This window comes from Bufo gargarizans, chromosome 2, assembly GCF_014858855.1.
Source record: "Bufo gargarizans isolate SCDJY-AF-19 chromosome 2, ASM1485885v1, whole genome shotgun sequence".
Classification (NCBI taxonomy): Eukaryota; Metazoa; Chordata; class Amphibia; order Anura; family Bufonidae; genus Bufo; species Bufo gargarizans.
Window position 1 is genome coordinate 657,715,859 of NC_058081.1, and position 24,474 is coordinate 657,740,332.

Below are 24,474 nucleotides of genomic sequence, written 5' to 3' on the forward strand. Positions count from 1 at the left end.
GTGCAATCTTAGTAGCCACAATATCCTTGCCTGCGAAGCCATTTTTATGCAATGCAATGATGGCTGCACGCGTTTCTTTGCAGGTCACCATGGTTAACAATGGAAGAACAATGATTTCAAGCATCACCCTCCTTTTAACAGGTCAGGTCTGCCATTTTAACCCAAACAGCCTGACATAATGATCTCCAGCCTTGTGCTCGTCAACATTCTCACCTGAGTTAACAAGACGATTACTGAAATGATCTCAGCAGGTCCTTTAATGACAGCAATGAAATGCAGTGGAAAGTTTTTTTTGGGATTAAGTTCATTTTCATGGCAAAGAAGGACTATGCAATTCATCTGATCACTCTTCATAACATTCTGGAGTATATGCAAATTGCTATTCTAAAAAGTTAAGCAGCAACTTTTCCAATATTTATGTAATTCTCGAAACTTTTGGCCACGACTGTACAATTGGCCTGGTTACTGACTCTAGCACCATATGCCGGTCACAGCACCTACATGTCCTGCCTTGCACCCATACACACTCATACCGCCAAAGGCACTCCAACTACCATCAGGCTGGAGCATCAACATCAAGGTGTGCCCAGAGGGAAGAAAGAGTGTGCCCCCCTGTCACTGCCCGGAGCACAGGTTTTAGGAATGTCACTGTGACTTATGTGAACTATCACTCCCATACTAGCTTTCCACTGCACCGATCCCCAGGGAGCGACAGCCTTGAGGGAGTACACCGTGACACAACATCTCATCAGAGCCACTACCACTCCAATCCTCTGCGCCGGCTCCTCAGGGGCTCGCTGCACTAAATTCCAGGAAGACCCACTAGAAGCACATGTGATATGACATTAGATGAAGCATGTACATGTTTTATGTCTGAAAAAAAAATTGATGTGTATGCAGGTGAAAGTGTCCCACATAGGGTAGACGATTTCTTATTCCTTCTCAACAGCTGCAGCTAAAATATATTGTGATTTAATACTAATATTTTACAGCACAGGATCTACCGCCCCCTTGTGGTCAATCTGCACCTTGCATCAGAACAGAAATAGATATTTTTGTGAGATCAGGTGTGCTGACGCCACCTCTTGTAAGGAAACCTTGTTCACACCAGTGCTGAAGAGGCGTCACCAGTCCGGTTACTTTACACAAGTGCTTTAAAATATGACTTGGAAAGCATGACACCGATAAGACGCCTGATTCACTTCCAGGTCTACCACCAACCAGCGGAGACTGGACTGCGGGTAAGAATCAGCTTTAACTTCCCTTTGTACTATTACATTGTTATGTAGTACCAGGCATGTAACAACATACACATTTAGGGTGGAATTTATCATGGGGGGAGGCAGGTTTGCTAGAGTCTGCATTACTGTTCCTTGTGCCGAATCTATCAAACCTCACACATTGTTTGATACGTTTGGCACATTTTGAAGATGTTACTCCAGTATTTATGCCACCGCTATACTGGAGCGAGACAGCTGAGTGGCTTTTTAAAGGCCCCTACCTGCAGACATGTGGTTTTGGTATTTTTTGCTTGCAGTTTTTTCACATGCTGTTTTTAGGGTACGTTCACACATGGTGGACACACCATGCATTTGCTGTTGTGGACTTTAATGTGGCAAAGTGGTACAGCAAAGACAGAATTCTCACATACACGCTACTCAAATAAAAGAAAGCGAAGATTGACCTGCGGAGCAGATTTCATATCTGCAGTCTGTCTACTTACCCTGTGGATCTACACCACGGATTTCACGGTCTTTGGAATGGAGAAAGTAAAATCCACAGCCATCGCCGCATCATAAAACGCATTAAATACATACAGTTTTTGCAGCATTTTTTGTTGCGTTTTTTGCCACGGAACTGTGCAAAGAGACGCTACGGGCTTTATGCGCTTTATTATTCTGTACGTGTGCATGTACTCATATGGAGGTTTTTCAGTGGAATTTTTTGCTAAACCAATGCTTAATGGCATTTCTTCCTTATATTTTTCCATAAAGATGGAAAAATACCAAAACAAAATAGCAAAAATCTCAACCTGCTGTGTTTAAAAAAATCGCCATTAGGCAAAAAAAAAATTAGCTTGCCTGCCCTTATTTTCATATTTCTCATAAACTTTTAGGTTATATTTGGAGCTGGGACCAAAAACTGTATGTGAAAAAAATGCTACTGAAACTGGAAAATCACAAAAAAGTTGCATATTTTTGCCCAAAAAGTCGAACTTTTTGAAGCCAGAATTCTGGAGTTCCACGGTTTGAACACTCCCCCCCCCACTTATTACGTAGCTACAAAAGGTTACTATATAAATACTGTATATACCGTACATAGTAATTAGAGATGAGCGAATTTCATGTTATGAAATTCGTTCACGCTTCGTTTGGTGGTAAAAGCAGTATTGCGTTATGGATTCTGTTACCACGGACCATAACGTTATTCTATGACGAAATGCAAACGGAATGCCTTTAGAGGTATTCTGTTATTCATTCTGTCATGATAGAAGTCTATGGCCTGCATAACCGATCCGTCCCGTTTTCGTTATGCAGGGGAGTCCTCTCCTGCATAACGGAAACAGGACGGATCCGTTATGCAGCCCATAGACTTCTATTATGACGGAATGAATAACGGAATGCCTCAAATGGTATCCGTTTGCGTACAGATTGCCGGATGCGACAGCCTGTTCCTGGCGACCCCTTGTCATGTGCTATTTATAAGGCTACCTGCTCATGTTGTGCATTATGCTACAGAAAAAACGCAGTGTCATACAGTACCAGCAAAGTGTATGAGATTAGGCTACTTTCACACTAGCGGCAGGACGGATCCGACAGGCTGTTCACCCTGTCGGATCCAACCTGCCACTATTTCGCCCCTATAACATGGTTATAAAGGAAAATAATAGCATTCTTAATACAGAATGCTTACTACAATAGGGCTGGCGGGGTTAAAAAAAAAATATATATAATTTAAGTCACCTCATCCACTTGTTCGCACAGCCGGCTTCTCTTCTTTCTTCTTCTTTGAGGAAAAGGACCTGTGGTGACATCACTGCGCTCATCACATGGTCCGTCACATGATCCATCACCATGGTAATAGATCATGTGATGGACCATGTTATGAGCGCAATGATGTCATCAAAGGTCCTTTACCCAGGTCCTGAAGAAAGAAGACAGTAGAGAAGCCGGGCTGCGCGAACAAGTGGATTAAGGTAAGTTAAATTATTTTTTTTTTTTTAACCCCTCCAGCCCTATTGTACTAAGCATTTTGTATTAAGAATCCTATTATTTTCCCTTATAACCATGTTATAAGGGAAAATAATACAATCTACACAACACCTATCCCAAACCCGAACTTCTGTGAAGAAGTCTGGGTTCAGGTCTGGGTACCAAACATGCCGATTTTTCTCACGCGCGTGCAAACTGCATTAAAATGTTTTGCACCCGCGCAGAAAAATTGCACATTTTCCCGCCACGCACCAGCATCCTATCCGGCCCAAATCCATGACGCCTGTGTGAAAGAGGCCTAAGGCCTCGTCCACATTTCCGTTTTTCACTGACGTGTGGTGTGTGTGAAAAATGTACCTAGTGATTTTAATGTGTCTGTTCACACAACAGTATTTTTTACTGACCATGGGTCAAATCATGGAGACATGAACTACTATGGTCTGTGTTGTGGACCAAACACGTCCATTGAAGTCTATGCGTCTGTTAAAATCTCGGACACATCACTGAAGACTGATAGGAGACGCTCTAGAAATTAATTTTCAGCTGAGCAACATCCGTGGATTACAGAAGACACACAGAGGCCAAAAACAAACATTTTTACTGAAATCTTCACCGACATCTTCACGGATGAAACAAGGATATTTTTTTCACGGACTAGAAAATAACACTGAAATGTGGACAAGGCCAAATACTGCCTGAGGCACCAATACCCGGGTGTGGTTGCTACCCCCAAACTGCCTATAGCCAATGAAAGAAGCCAAACTACTTTTATCCCAAGTAGAACTAAGGGCTTGTTCACATGACCGTGCTGTGTTTTGTGGTCTGTAAATTGCGGATTCGCAAAACACGAATACTGCCCATGTGCCTTCTGCAATTCGTGGAAAGGAACGGACGGCCCTTTATAGAAATGCCTATTCTTGTCCGCAAAACAGACAAGAATAGGACATGACGGAACAGAGGAACGGATGCGGTCCCATTGAAGTGAATGGGTCTGCACCCAAGCCGCAAAAAATGCGGCTCGGATGCGGAACCAAACCACGGTCATGTGAATGAGCCCTATAAGTGTAGGATTATCTATGTTAAAACTACACAACACTATAAATTTGGTCTTATTCACATATGTTTCTGCTGAGAAACCGTCAGGACAATGGAAGTGTAATGAGCCCTGGAAGAGCCAATGCAGAGGATGGGAGTGGTAGTGGCCCTGATGAAGTGGTGTGTCATGGTGTACTCTCTCAGGCCATTGCTCCCTAGCGATCAGTGCCTTGGAAATGTAGTATCAAAGAATAGTGATGAGCGGGAGGTGCCATATTCGATTTCGTTATATTTAGCAAATATTCAATTGAATATTCGTCTTATATTCGTCGAAATTGAATATTTGCCATTATTCTATTTATCGCAAATAATATGCGATTGAATTATTTGCATATTGTGATTTTAACTGTATAAGGCAACTTTCCTATTGGTTGGCTATGGCTAATATGTGTATTTTACGAATATTCGCTATATTGCTATATATTCTTGTTTTAGAATATGATGAATATTCTAAAAAACGAAGTTATAACAATATAGCGAATATTCGTAACATACACATACAGACTGCAATTTTGCTAATGTAGTGCTATAATCTTTTTTTTATAATCTAATTTTTTTGTCTCTTCTGAACTTCAGATTTGGAAAATATATACACTATTAAAAAAAAATACTATAGCACTATATTAGCTAAATTGCAGTCTATATGTGTATTTTACAAATATTCACAATATTGCTATATATTCTTGTTTTAGAATATGACGAATATGACAAATATTCTAAAAAACAAAGGTATAGCAATATAGCGAATATATTTGTTATTTAGAATATTCGTCTTTTTTTTTTTTCAATCTGTACTGTTATTTCACTTTCGCATACTTCTCCCCGACAAGCGTCCCCGTCACAATGAGAACGCCTGTGGGTTAGAATATACAATCGGATCTGAGTTTTCACGATCTCAGGTAAAACTCAGATCCAATGGTATTTTCTAACCCACAGGCGTTCCCATGGTGATGGAGAGACTTGTCGGGGAGGAGTATGCGAGCAACTGTACAGATTGGAAAAAAAGGTGAATATTCTAAATAAGGAATATGTTCCCTATATTGCTATATATTAGTTTTTTTGAATATTCGTAATTTTTTTTCCATATGAAAACATGATTCCTTCCTGCTTAAGTTGCCTGTGGGCCAAAGACTCATTGACCCACAAGCAAGAAGCAGGGAGGAATCATGTTTTCAGATGTTAAAAAATGACGAATATTCTATATAGCGATTATATAGCACTATATTCGAAATATTCGCGAATTAGCGAAGTTGCGATATTCGCGATTAATATTTGCTATTTAAATATTCGTGCTAAACACTATCGAAGAATAGGGTCAGAAGTAAACATAAGAAAGTCTCTTTTACTAAGTGCAATGTAGAACTTTAAATACATTCAGTAGCAGTAAATTTCAAGTGCAAAACTTCTCTGGCACCAGTAAGGATCACGGATGGCAGTAATTTAGGTTGTACTGGCCTAGTAATGTTCTGGGTGATGGGTGTCTTTGCTGTGGTCCCTCACCTTGCAGCAGTGTTTAGAGATACTGGTTATAGCAGTTTACTCTGCTGTCAAAATGTCATGGATGAGGTATAGGAGGAAACACCAAACTGAAAACCAGGAGGGAAAGGAGGGAAAGCCACTAGGCCTCAACACTAGGGACAGAAAAAGGTCACCTCCTAGTAACCCTACTCCTGGCCCTGACTCCTAACCGTATGGGCACCTCTTGAAGGTAGAAATGCCCATACCCTGTAACCTGGGACCCTGGAGACCCTAGGGATCCCTAAGAATATTATCAGGGCTGAGGCAACCCGTTCCTTCCCCGATGAAGGAACAGGCATCTCCATGAGGCCTAGTAACAACAAGCAAGGAAGGGAAAACAAAACACAAACAAACGCGACCCTTAACTTCAGTAGTGATGGACAGGCAGGAACACCAGAGACAACCTCACACCAGCTCAGCCAAACCCAAATGAAGCTATCTACCGCATAGTCAGAAGGGTGGGGCATTACTAAATAGGGTAGAGAAATGAGTACTAAGCTTCACCTGAAACAGGGGATGAGGTCACAAACAAACACTGAATAAAGAGTAATTAAAGAGGCTGTTAGATTCCTCTACGCTCCGCCAGTCTCCTTGATCTCCTGACATCTGTCACAGAAGGGACCGTGACACAAACTTCTCAAGGCTTCAGTTGAGGTAGAAGAATAAGAGAATCTGTAACAGGAGCAGGAGGCCTGACTTATGCTTCCTCTCCCCACTGTCTGTAGACAGGAACTCCCCCTGCTGGCAGGATGCAGGACCAGCCCAATCCTACCAAGAGGGGAGGAACAGGAAGGTTAGCCATGTTTCTTGCCAACCTTTGTCAACCACATTCCTACTGGTAACAACAACGGCCAATACATAAAAACAATGTATAATATTATATTACAAAACTATTTACTATTGCAGTACCCCCAGCTCTGGAGTACTATAGAACAAACTCATAAACTAAGGAAAATATCACATTCACATGTCAGTGTTTGGTCAGTGATTTCCATCAGTGATTGTGAGCCAAAACCAGGACTGGAGCCTCCACAGACAGAAGGGAGAAGGGAAAGATATGCACCTGTTCTGTGTTTAGAGATGCACCTGGTTTTGGCTCGAAATCACTGATGGAAATCACTGACCGAACACTGACGTGTGAATGAGGCCTAGGCCTCTTTCACACTACCGTTTTTTTTTTTCCATTTTGCGGGCCATTTTTTGCGTTCCGTATACGGTCCGTATATGGAACAATTTATTTAAATGGTTCCACAAAAAAAATGGAATGTGTTCCGTATGCATTCCGTTTCCGTATTTCCGTTCCGTTGAAAGATAGAACATGTCCTATATTTGGCCGCAAATCACGTTCCGTGGCTCCATTCAAGTCAATGGGTCCGCAAAAAAACAAATACGGAAATGCATCCATATGTCTTCCATATCCGTTCCGTTTTCTCTGAACCATCTATTGAAAATGTTATGCCCAGCCTAAATTTTTCTATGTAATTACTGTATACTGTATATGCCATACGGAAAAATGGAACGGAACGGAAACGGAAACACAACGGAAACAAAAAAACGGAACAAACGGATCTGTGAAAAACGGAACGCAAAACACTGAAATTGACATACTGTAGTGTGAAAGAGACCTTAATCGCAGTAAATAAACCCATTTAGAGAAATGTGAAGAAACGTTTACTTTCTAGGTACAAGGTAAAATTTCATGCATGTGACCGTATTTTTGGTCTACGTCTGATCCGCATTTTTGCAGTTCGGACGCGGCCCCATTCATTTAGGATGATTTGGATGTCACCTGTGTGCTGTCTGCATCTGTGCAGCCGATCCACAATTTATAGAACATATTCTATTTTTGTCCGTTTTGTGGACAAGAATATGCATTTCTGTAATAAGGCCCGAGTAAAGTGCGGGATGCACGCGGTCGATCTGTATTTTGCGGATCTGCACTCGGTATCGTACCATCTGCTCTGGGTTACACTATTTTGCTTTCACCAGGCACATGCACTCCTACAGTATAACGTATTAACACTGCACCATCTTTATTCAAGGTTTCTACATTTTCTGTTCTTGAAAACTGAAATTTAAGCCTGTGGTTCACAAATGGCAAGCGGGGAGATCCTGTGTCTGTTGCTGATCGTAGGTTCAATTGGTAAGTAATTAACTAAAACAATATATAGCTCACTAGAGAGTGCAGATGGATATAGCTCTGTGCTGCGGCATAGCCAAAAGCTCATGGGTCCTCGGGCAAAATGTCAGCTTGCCCCCCACTTTGAACCTATGACAATAACAAAATCTCTTCCTTTGTACAACTGTGTATACATCACACCAGTAAGAAGTCATGGACATGCAGTAGGCATATCAGATATACATAATACATCCATATGCCACACGTAATAAATAATAGCGCTATATAATGTACAACAGTAAAATTAAATAATACCACAATAAGAGGATGACATATTACCCCAATATAGTGTTTAAATATTAACTCCACTGTTACCAAAAAAATACGAACTATAGAAAGATCAAAATTACCAGTAATACCACTACAGAAATAATACTGCCACACCGTGACTACTAGTAGATAGTGACTCAATAATATTTGCATACTGTTCCTAAATAAAAACCATTGCACAAAGATAATTATTACCAGTGATACCTCTGTACAAGGCCTAAATAATGCTGCCACACTGTGACCGCTACATTATATAGTTCCTCAATATTTTCATACAGTTACTGAATAAAAAACACTGTAGTAAGACCAATATTACCACTATACAGTGACAATATAGTGGTAGAGACCAGGACTACGCACATACTATGAAGACCATGTAAGTGATAGAGTTCAGTAAATCACAGAAGACATCTTCCATGATTGGAGTCATCCGAAGACTTCTTCCAAGGATGTCTTATGTCAGCAGGGATTGCTGCCCAAACATCTTTGGCTCCTCACTTGGGTTGAGCGAATCGAAGTATCCAAAGTGGACTTCGATCCGAATTTCAGGGAAAATTCTATTCGCTGCGAAGCCGAATTTCCTCGTGCTTCATGGTAACAAATCAATTTTCCCTGAACAGAAGGGAATAAAAAATACATACTCACTTCATCCTTTTGCACGCGAAGAGACCTCCGCGGCTATCTTAATTGAAGATCTCGCTGACATATGATGTCACCACACGAAATTACGCATGGAGGCTTCGAACAAGATGGCCACAGTGGCCTCTACGTGATCAAGTGGATAAGGACAGTATTTTTCCCCCCACTGGATTAATCCCTGAAAGCCCTCAATGTTCATCTCAGATGCCACGATCAGCAATGAACCCGGCATCTGAGGGGTTCAATGACTGGGGCAATCACTGTTCCCCGTCCGCTTATTAAAAAGAAGAGCGCTTCATGACAAAGTAATTTTGTCAGTGAAATTCGACGAAGCAGCTGAATCGAAGTTTTGAGAACTTTGCTCATCACAACTCACTTTTGAAGCACCCTCCCTTCTGCTTCCTCCTCCACTGACTTGGCAGACAGTCAATGAGTATTGACACCTAAACTCAAAATCGGCAATAAAGTATAAGAATATAGATTTTTAAAGGGGTTTTCCAAGATCTTTTACTGGGGGTCTGACACCTGGGACCCCCGCCGATAAGCTGTTTAGAAGGCACAGGTGCTCACAGTAGTGCCACGGCCATCTTGTAACTTTGCCTAGGCCATGTGATGTCACGTTCATTGGTCACATGGCCTAGATGCAGTTCAGCCTCATTGAAGAGAGCGGATTTTGAGCTGCGATACCAAGCACAGCGGTGCTTGGCATACTTTGATGAGCTCGCAGCGCTCACTCAAACAGCTGATCATAGGGGATAAAAGGATTCAGACCCCATTAGATCATCAGTATTTTAGTCCCAAAGACCCCTTTAAAATGAGTACCTCAGTAATAATGTACCGTATTTTTCGGACTATAAGACGCACCGGACTATAAGACGTACCTATGATTTGGAGGAGGGAAATAAGAAAAAATATATTTGTCATCAGACCTCAGATCAGACCCCCAAGCTCCATCAGTCTCAGATCAGACCCCCATCAGCCTCAGATCAGACCGAATCAGCTTCAAAATAGATCCGATGAGCCTCAGATGTGAACCCCATCAGCCTCAGAACAGGCCCCATCAGCCTGAGATCAGAGCCCCCATCAGATATAAATAAATAAACTTATCTTGCTTACTCTGGACAGCGCTGCCACTCACCGCTCCCTCCTTCCTCCAGCCCACGCTGCACTGTGACCTGACATTGCACAGTGCCAGGTCATAGAGCGTGCCTCCTTACACTATGTACTGACTCTGTCCCTCACCGCTCCATACACCTCCCATATGCTAATTACCACTTCCATAATGCCCATTGCCATTTTCTCTCACTTTTGGTGGAAAAAGTGCATCTTATAGTCCAAAAAATACGGCAAGTAGGTGTCACAATGTTGGGGGAGGTACATAGAATGACAACAGAAGGAAAATGACTGGAAACTATGCCTCACGGCTAGGGAAAGGGTCACCACTTAGGAAGCCCTAAACCTAACCCTGACTCCTGTCAGTATGAATAGACCCTGAAGGTGGGAATATTCATACACTGGTAACCTAGGCCCTAGTAACCCTTAAAAGCCCTAGGATTAGTGACAGGGTCTGAGACCACTGGTTCCTTCCTAGATGAACGAATCAGCATATCCTTGAGGCCTTGTAAACAATGAGCAAATGGGAACAACAAAATACAAAGGGAAGCACACATCAATAGAAAATGGATGAGCAGGAACTCAGATGAGGACCACAGACCAGCTCTTTCAACTCCAGGCAGATAATATCAACCGCATGGTATGAAGTGTGAGTCCAGACTAAATAGAGGAGCAGTAATGACTATAAGCTACACCTGAGACAAGAGGTGTGGTCATTACCAACAACACACTGCAACAAGTGAAAAAAGATAGGATGTCAGATAATCTAACGTGCAGCCAGTCTCTCAGATCTTCTAACCTCTGTCACAGAAGGGACAGTGACAGTAGGCCATCCATTGCCTTATTTTACAAGGGTGCTGCTTAGAGTTCACATATTTACTTAACCCCTTCCCAACATATGATTGGGCGGGCACAGTCCCTGATAGCCGGGCCCCTGCTGTATCCGCCAGGCATCACTGTGAAAGCCGATACCGGTGGATTAATCCCTTCTATGCAGCGGTCAGCGATGACCACGGCATAGAAGGTGCATGCGGCGGGGGAAGGGAGCCAATCGGATCCCCGTGCTGCTGTGGTAGGAACCCGATGGGTGTGAAGGCAGCACAATGCATGCACAGGCTGCCCAAAACCTTGCACGACATGGGGACCTGCCTTTTACGGGGGCCGAGGAGATCCAGCCCCAGGCTGCGTCTCCTAGGCAACCTGTTAGTGTATTACTCTGTGTAATACACTAACAGGCAATTAATTACAATTCAGATGTATTGTAATGCATTGCAGAGGGAATCAGACCCTCAAAATTTAAAGTCCCAGAGTGGGACAGAAATAAAGTTTAAAAGAAAAAGTGTTTTTAATAAAAAAAATTACGTTTTAAGTAAAAAAAGAAAAAAGTCCCTTTCCCCTGATTTTATAATTAAAAATAGAAAAAAAAGGAAAAAAACACACATATTAGGTATCACCGCGTCTGTAACGACCAGATCTATAAATATATTATATGATCCATCCCGTCATAAACACCATAAAAAATAAAAATAAAAACTGTGTAAAAAAAAAAAAACATTTTTGCCACCTTACATCACAAAAAGTGCAACACCAAGTGATCAAAAAGGCGTATGTCCCCTAAAATAATTTCAATAAAACCGCCTCCTCATCCCGCAAAAAATATAACATAAGAAAATCGCTCAAAAAATAAAAAATATATAGCTCTCAGAACATGGAGACATTAAAATATAATTCTTTTGTTTCAAAAATACTATTATTGGGTTAAAGTGAATTTATTTTTAAAAAGTATACGTATTAGGTATCACCGCATCCATAACAACCAGCTCTATAAAAATATCACATGACCTAACCCCTCAGGTGAACACCGTAAAAAAATAAAAACAGTGCCAAAAAAGCCATTTTTTGTCACCTAACATCACATAAAGTGCAACACCAAGCGATCAAAAAGGCGTATGCCCCCCAAAATAGTACAAATCAAACCATAACCTCATCCTACAAAAAATCAGACCCTAACTAAGACAATCGGTCAAAAAATAAAAAGGCTATGGCTCTCAGACTATGGAGACACTAAAACATTTTTTGGGTTTGAAAAATGCTATTATTGTGTAAAACTTATATAAATAAGAAAAAGTATACATATTAGGTATTTCCACATCTGTAACGATCTGCTCTATAAAAATGTCACATGACCTAACTACTCAGGTGAACGCTGTAAAAATAAATAAATAAAAACTGTGCCAAAACAACCAATGTTTTGGTTACATTGCCCCATAAAGTGTAATAATGAATGATCAAAAAATCATATGTACCCAAAAATGGTAACAATAAAAACAAGACAATCAGCAGAAAAATCAGCAGAAAAAAAAAAAAAATAATTTAAAAACAAAAAGGCTTTATTATGTAAAACTGAAACAAACAAAGTAAAGTAGACATATTTGATATAATTGTGTCCGTAACAACCTGCTCTATAAAAATAGCGCATGATCTACCCTGTCAGATGAATGTTGTAAAAAATAAAAACGGTGCCAAAACAGCCATTTTTGGGTTACCTTGCCTCACAAAAAACATAATATAGAGCAATTAAAATTCATATGTATCCCAAAAAAGTAGGAATAGAACTGGCACCTTATCCCCTAGTTTCCAAAATGGGGTCACCTTTTGGGATATGCTACTGTAAGGGTGCATCAGGGGGGCTTCAAATGGGACATGGTGTGTAGAAACCAGTCCAGCAAAATCTGCCTTCCAAAAACCATATGGAGTTCCTTTTTTCTGCGCCCTGCCATGCACCCATACAGCAGTTTACGACCACATGTGGGGTGTTTCTGTAAACCGCAGAATCAGGGTAATAAATATTGAGTTTTGTTTGTCTTTTAAAAATGTATTAAAATGGAAAATCTGCCAAAAAAGTGAAATTTAATCTCCATTTTCCTTTAATTCTTGTGGTACATCTAAAGGGTTAACAAAGTTTGTAAAATCAGTTTTGAGTAACTTGAGGGATGTCGTTTCTACAATGGGGTCATTTATGGGGGGGGGGGGGGGGGGGGGGTTCTACTATGTAAGCCCCACAAAGTGAATTCAGACCTGAACTGGTCCTTAAAAAGTGGGTTTTGGGAATTTTCTTAAAAATTTTAAGAATTGCTTCTAAAATTCTAAGCTTTCTAACGTCCTAAAAAAAAAAAAATTACATTTCCAAAGTGATGTCAACATAAAGTAGACATATGGGGAATGGTAAGTAATAAATATTTTATGATGTATAACTTTCTGTTTTAAAAGTAGAGAAATAGAAATTTTGAAAATTGGTAATTTTTCATGAATTTTGGGTAAATTTGGGATTTTTTTCATAAATAAAAGTGAAATTTATCGACTCAAATTCATGACTATCATGAAGTACAATGTGTCACAAGAAAACAATCTCAGAATGGCTTGGATAAGTAAGGGTCCATTCACACGTCCGTAAGTGTTTTGCGGATTCCGGAAATTGCGAATCCGCAAAACACGGACACCGGCAATGTGCATTCCGCAATTTGCGGACCATACATCGCCGGCACTATGATAGAAAATGCCTAATCTTGTCTGCGATTGCGGACAAGAATAGGACAAGTTCTATTTTTGGGCGTAAACGGAAGCACGGATACGGAAGTGTGGATGCAGACAGCACATTCCGGCCGCATTGAAAATAAATGGGTCTGCACCCATTCTGCAAAATTGCGGAACGGATGCGGACCCATTTTGCGGACTTGTGAATGGACCCTGAAAGTGTTCCAAAGCTATTACCACATAAAGTGACACATGTCAGATTTGCAAAAAATGGCCTGTGCAGAAGGGCAAAAACTGGCCCGGGGTAGAAGGGGTTAAAGGCTAGGGACACCTTCGGGGGCATTTTTTTTTTTTAAATTACTGCATTCTAATTTTTTTAGGCTAAAAATAATGTTTTAATTTCGTCTTTATTATTACCCAGTATAACCGCGTACTTGCAGAGCAGCAGGGTTCTGTGTTTACATTTAATCCTTTATCTCTGTTCTCCTGAAATCAGATTTAGGCCTCATGCACACGACAGGTTTTTTTTTGCGGTCCGCTAATTGGGGATCTGTTGTTCCGTTTTTGTTTCCGTTGTGTTTCCGTGTGTCTTCCGTTTTTTGGGGCGGACCGCCCAAAAAAAAAGGAAGGTGAAAAAAGTGTAATTTTAATATCCCCACCCAGGATACTGGTATATATGCTGGTCACCAGGCAACTGATTCTACAAAAATGGACGCGCATGCGGATGACAGACGGTTGTGCACCCGCATTTTTGGCGGTCCCATTGATTGAATGGGTCCGCTAACCGATTTTCGCAGAGAAGAATAGGACAGGTTATATTTTTTTGACGGACTGGAACCACGGACCATGGACGCGGATAACAAGCAGTGGACTATCCGCATTTTCAACGGCTTCAAAGAAATGAATGGGTCCGCATCAGATACGCTAAAATCAGCGTAATGGACGTGGAAACAGTCGTGTGCATGAGGCCTTATGTTAAGGTGGTTTTACACAAGATGATTCAGCATCCGATTGTTGGGAAGGAAGTGTTCCTTCTCAACAGTCGGCTGCTTGCTCAGTTGAGGAGACTACTGCATTTACATCCAGCGATCACCTCCACAGTATGAGGATGACCGATTGCTATTGTGATCCCTTGTCCTCATACAGATTCATGGTTTCTGAGCAGCAGATCACTGTTAGACCACCTGATCTGCTGTCCAGAAACTATGATCAGTGGTGCCTACAAGAACGACAGGATCCCCCAATTAATGAGTGCGGCACATTTACACGGGCAGATTGCTCACTGCGCGTGTGCCTAATACTAAAATGGACGGCGCGGGATTTGCGGAGCACGGAGGAGACCGAGGATGTCAATCACCTTTACAAGGGCGTGCCAAACAGTGAGAGGACGGAGCCTATAAGTCATACAGTTATGTTCTGCTGACATTAGCACATCGCTAATATCAGCCAGCTACATAACGATTTTTCTGATGACAGAAACCCTTTAAGGCTACTTTCACACTAGCGTTCGCTGGTCCGCTCGTGAGCTCCGTTTGAAGGGGCTCACGAGCGGACCCGAACGCAGCCGTCCAGCCCTGATGCAGTCTGAATGGAGGCGGATCCGCTCAGACTGCATCAGTCTGGCGGCGTTCAGCCTCCGCTCCGCTCGCCTCCGCACGGACAGGCGGACAGCTGAACGCTGCTTGCAGCGTTCGGGTGTCCGCCTGGCCGTGCGGATCCGTCCAGACTTACAATGTAAGTCAATGGGGACGGATCCGTTTGAAGATGCCACAATATGGCTCAATCTTCAGGCGGATCCGTCCCCCATTGACTTTACATTGAAAGTCTGGACGGATCCGTACGAGGCTATTTTCACACTTAGCTGTTATATGCTAAAATAATGCAGACGGATCCGTTCTGAACGGAGCCTCCGTCTGCATTATTATGATCGGATCCGTTCAGAACAGATCCGATCGAACGCTAGTGTGAAAGTAGCCTAAGCCATATTCTTATCAGTATGTCAAGAATTGAGCTATAATTAGTATTTATGAGCTGTCAAAAGTTCAAAGAACAGGGCTACAGACTGAGGACTCAAACAGAAGCACTATTTGAGGCACACTCTCAATTAACCCCTGTAGTACAAGAACTGCTCTAATTATGAACTGATATAGCGCTGCTATATTCCGCAGTGCTTTACATTAGCATCAAGCTGTCCCCACAATCTAAGTTCAGTATGTCTTTGCAGTGTAGGAGGAAACCAAAGTGCCCAGAGGACACTCGAGTAAACTCCATGCAGATGTTTGGTTGGATTCGAACCTACTGCACCAGTGCTAACCACTGAGCCACTGTGCTGCCCATGATAAAGACCGATTGAAAAATGATGTTTAGCCCAAAATGAGTAAAATGCAACAATAAAAAAATTTGCCCCAAAGGTGTCCATAGCCTTTTAGCTATAATAATTTTTGCGTTCATGTCCATAAGACAGCTTCCTAATGTGACTTCTTCCTTGCCAGGCTGCCAGGCCCATCCCACTAGAAATGGATTCTGGGATTATTTCAGCCAGGTGACCACTGAGAAGAATGAACAGAGCCTACCAAAGAATCTTGCAACAGAAGTCAGGTAGATTCATCTCAAAATCTGTGAATCTGTACAGAACTAATGGGACCAAAGAAAACATACCATATGATGCGTATGGTTAGGTGGTGAAAATAAAAACTATCTATGGTGACCAGCTTTAAAGGGAGTCTACCATGGTGAAGTCATGGAAAATAATGCACTATAGCAATAGATGCAAAAATAACATGTGGACTAAGCCCTCACTCTAATGATAAAATCTGACACTCTCAGCCAATATATTTTGATCAAAACACATCTGTGCCCGCCTACCCGCGCCACGGTGGTCTCAGTCAGGCAGGTCCTGCTCTAGACCTACTTATGCCGTTATGCATCTATATTCAGCAGCGCAGACCCTGCACATATAGTGTGCTGCTCCTAGTCACCTCTGTGTGCATCAGCAACCAATGAGAGGGTCTGCTCTCCTGAATATAGATGCATAACAGCATAAGTAGGTTTAGAGCAGGACCTGCCTGAGACCACCGTGCCGCTGGGTAGGTGGGCACAGATGTGTTCTGATCAAAATATATGGGCTGAGAGTCTCAAATTTTATCATTAGAGTGAGGGCTTAGTCCATATGTTATGTTCGCATCTATTGCTATAGTGCATTATTTTCTGTGACTTTATAAATGTAGCCATGCACACCCACATATTTACCATCGTATCATGCAGGATGTTTTGTATCTTTTTTTCTGTGATTTTTTTGACTTGTCTTGAAGGAGTGGCACCTTCAGGTATGAATGCGCTTCTATTCCGGGAGTAGTATTCATGTGCACTTTTGCCCCACCTATCTAATAGGCGACCTTGATTAGGTGGTACATATAGCTGTATGTGCTGCTCCTCTCATTGGTTGCTGATGCACATAGAGGTGACTAGGAGCAGCACACTATATGTGCGGGGTCTGCGCTCCTGAACATAGATGCATAACGGCATAGGCAGGTTTAGAGCAGGACCTGCCTCACTGAGACCACCTTGGCATGGGTAGGCGGGCACAGATGTGTTTTGATCAAAATATATTGGCTAAGAGTCTCAGATTTTATCATCAGAGTGAGGGCTTAGTCCATATGTTATGTTTGCTATAGTGCATTATTTTCTGTGACTTTATAAATGGGGTCTACCATGGTGGTCAAAACTGCTGACAGCACTAGGTAGGGGCTTGAGAGTGCAGGACAAACATGTATTTTGTGGAGAAGAGCTTTTATTATCAGGAGTGTGTGAATATGGAACTTTATTCTACCAGATTCTGCTTCTGCAAGTGCCAGGAGGTGAAGCTTCACTGTGCACTGCTCTCTGCATTGAGCTGGTTTACAGGCCCTCCTCTCTGATTGATAGCTGTAGCATCCAAGCAGAGGACCAGGACATCTGTCAGAAAGGAGGGGTTGTAAAACAGCTCAAAGTAGAGAGCACATCACAGAGAAGCTCTGTCTCCTGGGCACTTGCAAGAGCAGAACTGGCATAATAAAACTTAATATACTTGCTACTCCTGATAACAAACGCTCCACAAAATGTATGGTTGTACTGCTCTAAACAGCCCCTACCTAGTGCTGTCAGCAGTTTAGCATGGTCACAACTACTGACAGACTCCCTTTAATCCAAATCTTTGCTGATACATTGCTTGCGAAGCAATGATGATAAATATATACCTCCTTTATCATGAAGCAGTGGCTACATCTGCTGAGCTCCACAAGTTCCTTACACCAAATATGATTTAGGGTAGGCCATCAATAGCTGATTGGTGGAGGTCTGACTACCCGTCAGCTGTTTGAAGAGGCCATGGTGCTTTGGCCTCCTCACAGTTTACCAAGCACAGTACCATACATTGCACAGTGGTGATTCTTGGTATTGCACCCCAGGGCCATTCACTTGAATGAGACTAAGCTGCAAATAGGCCATGCGACTGATGAACGTAATATCACAAGGCCTAAAAAGAGGCTGCCACACTTACAAACCCTTTTAAGCAGCTGATCAGCAGGGGTGCCAGGAGTCAGACTCCTACCAATATGATATTGATCACCTATTCTGAGTATAGTAAAAAAAATGGAGGGCCACAGCAGCGTCTCGCCAGAAAACTTCTTTATTCAGGAACACTCCTCACAACAAGGCATATAAAAAGTAGTTTGCAGCAACGTTTCGGCTAGGAGTAGCCTTTGTCAAGCATGTTAACAAGTTAAAATCACAGCCTATAAGTAGCACATGACAGGCCCACCCACACCGCTAAGCAGCCAATAAGATTCAAAATTATGTATAACACACCTGTGTATGAAATCAATGGGGACCGACATGCTGAAATAGATTAGCCAGCTGTAGAAAAACATACCTATGTGAGGCCATCATATACATGGCTCCTCCGTCCCTCCAGCGTCCCATGATCGGCAGTGCGCATGTCTGCATACGTCATCGCATGCGCCACCACGCGGCGGCGCGCGTATGACGTGCCCAAGTGAATCCGAATGCATAGTCCACGCCGGACAACTTACATCATCAGGCGGCGGCCGACTAACGTCACAAGGCCACTCCCACCTGGCGTTACGGATTGGAGTATGCATGAGGGCTCAAATGGGGTTGTACATGGAGGGCGATCGCACCACTGTAGTACATGAACAGTGTGCAAAAAACGCTCGCCAAGGATAACAACAATAAGGCATAGAAAGTGCACTGCCATTAATACTAGCGCAAGGAAGGAACAGGGAGATATACAAAAACATATAGGCATCGCATAGGTACAGCAGGCATAATAAAAAGAACAGGAATCACTAGATATCGGTGACACATAGTATTTTCACTGTGCACAGGTTACCATTGATAAATAATATATCATACACAGGTGTGTGTAGACAAAACTACAATGATAATCATGATGCTATAAAGCGGTGTGATTAAGGCACATAATTAAAAGAACAAAGCAAAAAATACTGTAACAGAGGAGAAATATGAAGTCAGCCATATAAAAAAAAAAAAAATATATATATTTCTTGATTAAATCCAGATTTTAGCTGATACCAGCCACATTAAATTCAAGATTTAAACCAAATGGCTGTAGGGATTTCAGTGTGTAGATCCATTTGAGTTCCTTCTTCCTTAATATCGCATCCCTGTCACCCCCTCTCCGTAAAGGGCCCACACTGTCAATAACTCTAAAGCGAAGCTGGTTAACAGAATGCCCCGCCTCCACGAAGTGTTTCGCAACGGGCTTATCCATGTTGCGTATGGTACTCTTGTGTTTGTTAATACGTTCTCTAATCTCCATAGTGGTCTAGAGACCACTATGGAGATTAGAGAACGTATTAACAAACACAAGAGTACCATACGCAAGATGAACATGGATAAGCCCGTTGCGAAACACTTCGTGGAGGCGGGGCACTCTGTTAACCAGCTTCGCTTTAGAGTTATTGACAGTGTGGGCCCTTTACGGAGAGGGGGTGACAGGGATGCGATATTAAGGAAGAAGGAACTCAAATGGATCTACACACTGAAATCCCTACAGCCATTTGGTTTAAATCTTGAATTTAATGTGGCTGGTATCAGCTAAAATCTGGATTTAATCAAGAAATATTTTTTTTTTTTTTTTTTTATATGGCTGACTTCATATTTCTCCTCTGTTACAGTATTTTTTGCTTTGTTCTTTTAATTATGTGCCTTAATCACACCGCTTTATAGCATCATGATTATCATTGTAGTTTTGTCTACACACACCTGTGTATGATATATTATTTATCAATGGTAACCTGTGCACAGTGAAAGTACTATGTGTCACCAATATCTAGTGATTCTTGTTCTCTTTATTATGCCTGCTGTACCTATGTGATGCCCATGTGTTTTTGCATGTCTCCCTGTTCCTTCCTTGCGCTAGTATTGATGGCAGTGCGCTTTCTATGCCCCATTTGAGTCCCTCATGCATACTCCAATCCGTAACGCCAGGTGGGAGTGGCCTTGTGACGTTAGTCGGCCGCCGCCTGATGATGTAAGTTGTCCGGCGTGGACTATGCATTCGGATTCACTTGGGCACGTCATACTGCGCGCCGCCGCGTGGTGGCGCATGCGATGACGTATGCAGACATGCGCACTGCCGATCATGGGACGCTGGAGGGACGGAGGAGCCATGTATATGATGGCCTCACATAGGTATGTTTTTCTACAGCTGGCTAATCTATTTCAGCATGTTGGTCCCCATTGATTTCATACACAGGTGTGTTATACATAATTTTGAATCTTATTGGCTGCTTAGCGGTGTGGGTGGGCCTGTCATGTGCTACTTATAGGCTGTGATTTTAACTTGTTAACATGCTTGACAAAGGCTACTCCTAGCCGAAACGTTGCTGCAAACTACTTTTTATATGCCTTGTTGTGAGGAGTGTTCCTGAATAAAGAAGTTTTCTGGCGAGACGCTGCTGTGGCCCTCCATTCTTTTTACATGCCATTGGACCGCTTTGGATCTGCGTTCCCCTGCCCAGCTGCTGCGTATTCACCATTTCTGCTCTTCATAAGCCGTTTGTGTTGCTGCTCCTGAACCAATTTATTTTCCCTATTCTGAGTATAGGTCATTAATATTCTTCTCCTGGTAAACCCCTTTAAAATAAATTGTATCACATACACATTACTGAATTTCTATGTGATAGAAACATGACAGATCATCTCTTTTGTTCTTCAACAGTGGTTTCAGAAACAGCTTTCAAAATGGAGTAAATTATGTCGGCAACATGTTTAGTCCGTGGAAGAGTGGGCTCCATAAACGCTTGTATGAAGACTCAGAGGGCTTGCGCAAGCTGATACGTAGAGAACTGCACGAGATCCAAAGGAGGATTTACCCTTATATCGATGACGCCCACCAAAGGATAAGCCAGAACCTAGAGCAAGTCCAGAACCGCTTGGTGCCTTACACGGATGAGCTGAAATACCACATGCAGTGGGGAGCACAAGAGCTCAAGGCGCAGTTCAGTCTGAAAAAGGTTCATATGAGCAACGGGATACCACACAAGCTAGCGGAAAACTTACAAGACCAAATCGTATTGCAGACGGAGAAGGTTAAAAAACTGATGCTACCACTGGGTGATAAACTATTGGCAGAGATCCATCATGCCGTTGAAGAACTCCATGGAAACCTATCTCCTCATGCTCTGACCTCGCAGGAAAAGTTGAACGCTCAGGTCCAAGAACTTTCTCGTAAACTGACTCAGAACGCAAACAATCTGCATAAGAAAATCCATAAAAACTTGGATGCACTGAAAGAACAGCTCGTGACGTATCCCCAAACTTTTAGAGACAGGTTTCCAGGCAGTCAGTCTGATGAACCGGTAGCGCCCTACGTGGAAGAGATGACCGCTCAGGTGTACAAAGAAGTAGAGGAGTTTCAGAGGAATACTCAGATGCAGATTGAACACTTTACCCATACTATTAACATGGAAATGGAGGAGATGAAGTACAAATTGTCTCCAGCAGCAACAGACCTGCATGACACAGTGACTTCAATAGAGAACATACAGGAGAAACTGGAGTCCTTGTGGACAGAGATATCTCAGAACTTAAAATAGTCTGACATGAACTCCGGGTCTATTGACAAAAATCGGGAAATGATACAATGTGAATCCATTGGAAGAAAATGAAAGCACTTACCTTAAATTTCCACTTGGACTTTAATATACTGTATATACTGTTCTGTTTTCCATATGTGATATGTGGGACATCTCCAGCTCTCAGGACCAAAAAAGAAGTTTGTGTAAAATGCTAGGAAATGTTCCTGCACTGCATTTTCCTTATATCATATTATTAAAGGAGTTTTCTGGGAGAAAAATATTGAAGATCTATCCTCGGGATGGGGATCAGTGGGGGTCAGACTCTTAGCACCCCCACCGATAAGATGTTTCAAGAGGCCGCAGTGCTCTGGTCAGCAACACAGCTTCTTCCTAGGTTAGTGACGTCACATTCATCGTTTAGGTGGCCTACAGTAGGTGCAGCTTAGTCCTGTTCAAGTGAATGACCATGGGCAGCAATACCAAGCACGGCCACTATACAATGTATGGTGCTGTGCTTGGTATGCTGTGAGGAGAACACAGCGCTCATTGGATGGCCTCTTCAAACAATTGATTGGAAGCGGTATCAGGAGTTGAAACCCATTGATCCCATACTGATGGTCTATCCTCCCACCATGCTCACTGATTAACCATTTAAAGAGGCCATGCATGTTCCAGTGAGAGTAGGTCATCAGAACTGTACACCTGGAAAGCCCTTTTCATGTTGGCCAAACATGTCAACTTCAGTGGGACTGGCAACCCTATAATAGGCCAACCCTATAATATGGCAGATATTGGGAGAGAGAAGGATCAAGTAGTTGGGCTTTAACATGCCCAACCCTTTTCTTCTAAGGGAAGGTTATCCACCACCTAAGGTATCTGGCAGTGGATTCCTGCCCTTGCCCCATTCAGAACACATGCATTCTCTGCTGGGCCGAAAGTGCATGTGCATGGGGAAATCAGGAGAGATAGCTGTTGGCTGAATGAACGTTTGGTCAAGATTATTGAAGGTGTAAAGTATGGACAGCCTCTATGACCATGCTGTCTTCAAGCAACCTGCACTATGGTCATTGTTGTTTAAAGTAGACATTTCCTTTAAATTGTAATATCTTTGTTAATAAAGATTTCTATCTGGGTGTGTACTCATGCTAACCAACCAGGCATTTTGTTGGGTTATTTTTGAATAAAAGTAAATCCCTCCTGGAAATATAGTCAAAAGAATGAATAGCCGCTTAGAGAGAGCTTTAACCTACAGTCTCCACTATCAAGGATGTAGCTAAAAGAAGCTGGGTCCCACAGGAAATTTTTGAACTCCCCCTCCAAGCAATTTTCTTGCAAATCCCCTCTGACAGCAAGTTGAGACCACCCACACTCGCCATACAACCCCTCCACCCACTCAGTAGTTATGTCCCCTGTGCTTGTACACAGTAGTAAAATGCAGTTAGTGCATTACCTTACCTTGTGACCAGCTACAATCTGGTCTCTGATCTCACCACTTGACTTAACAGCTTCCCTACCGATGTATGACTATATACATTGGAGCAGAGCGGGCACCATAGCCGCTGGAAGCAATAAATAATTTAAGCCCTCAGATGCTGTGGTCATTTGTGACCATGCCATCTGAAGTGGCTTTCTCTCTCAGGATAACTTGCGTGGAGATCGGGGAAGCCGTTCCTTCTCTGTAATAGCATTGGTTTTTCTGTAGAATCCAAGACTATTACAGCTGCAGGGGCGTAGCTATAGGGGGTGCAGAGGTAGCAGTCGCTACCGGGCCCAGGAGCCTGAGGGGCCCCAAAGACCCTTGTACCACATGAGAAGACACCTGTTTTATAGAACGTGCATGCTGGTCAAGTTACACCCCTGGCTAGAGGGAAGGTGTTAGGTCAAGAATTTGGCATGGTGGGGGGTGCAGTTTAAATCTTTGCCTCAGGGAGCAGGAAGGCAATGTGCTTCCCTGCCCCAAGCCAGAAAGCAATGAGGGATGGGGGGCCCAAGCTAAACTCTTGCACCAGGGCCCATGAGCCTTTAGCTACGCCCCTGTACAGCTGTAGTTCTTATAGAGGCCTGGAAGAGGCAGGGTTCCATAGTAACATAGTGATAATTCACTGCATTGTATAAGAAAAGCAATCTGAAAATCATATATTTAAGTCCCCTAAGGCCATGTTCACATCTGCGCTGTGAACTCTAGCCGTCTGTTCCAGAAGCTCACTGTATCCAGCATTGCTAGATACCACCGTGCACTTCTGTATCCCCATTCACTATAAAGGGATCCAGCCTCTTTCCGGAATATACAGGTGAAACTAGAAAAATTTGAATATTGTGCAAAGTTCATTTATTTCAGTAATGCAACTTAAAAAGTGAAACTAATATATGAGACTCATTACATGCAAAGCGAGATATTTCAAGCCTTTATTTGTTATAATTTGGATGATTATGGCTTACAGCTTATGAAACCCCAAAGTCTCAATTTTGAGGTCCCCTTTGCCCAGAGGGTATGGATTAATTAGCTGACTAGAGTGTGACACTTAGAGCCTAGAATATTGAACCTTTTCCCAAAATTCAAATTTTAACCTCTTGGGGACACATGACGTACCGGTACATCCGCCCGCCCCCTCTCTCAGGATGGCCGAGCGGTTAGCAGAGTGTCAGCACTTTGCTGACACACTGCTTGAAACGGCTGACATCTGTGCTCACAGATGTCAGCCGTTTAACCCTTTCCATGCCACGGTCCGTATGGACCGCTGTATTGAAGGGGTTTACAGGGAGGGATCTCCCTCCCTCTCCCATCGGGGGCTGCTGTGCCATTTCAGCCCCC

The 24,474-nt window shown here is 42.7% G+C and overlaps 1 protein-coding gene across 1 annotated transcript; it reads left to right on the plus strand.

Moving 5' to 3' along the window:
• Window positions 1-1,101: 1,101 nt before the first annotated feature.
• APOA5 (apolipoprotein A5) lies at window positions 1,102-24,036 on the plus strand. Its single transcript, XM_044278440.1, has 4 exons — window positions 1,102-1,241; window positions 7,868-7,968; window positions 16,053-16,158; window positions 20,804-24,036. The coding sequence occupies exons 2-4, from the start codon at window positions 7,920-7,922 to the stop codon at window positions 21,678-21,680; spliced, it is 1,032 nt and encodes a 343-aa protein (XP_044134375.1). The 5' UTR covers window positions 1,102-1,241; window positions 7,868-7,919; the 3' UTR covers window positions 21,681-24,036.
• The last annotated feature ends 438 nt before the right edge of the window (window positions 24,037-24,474 follow it).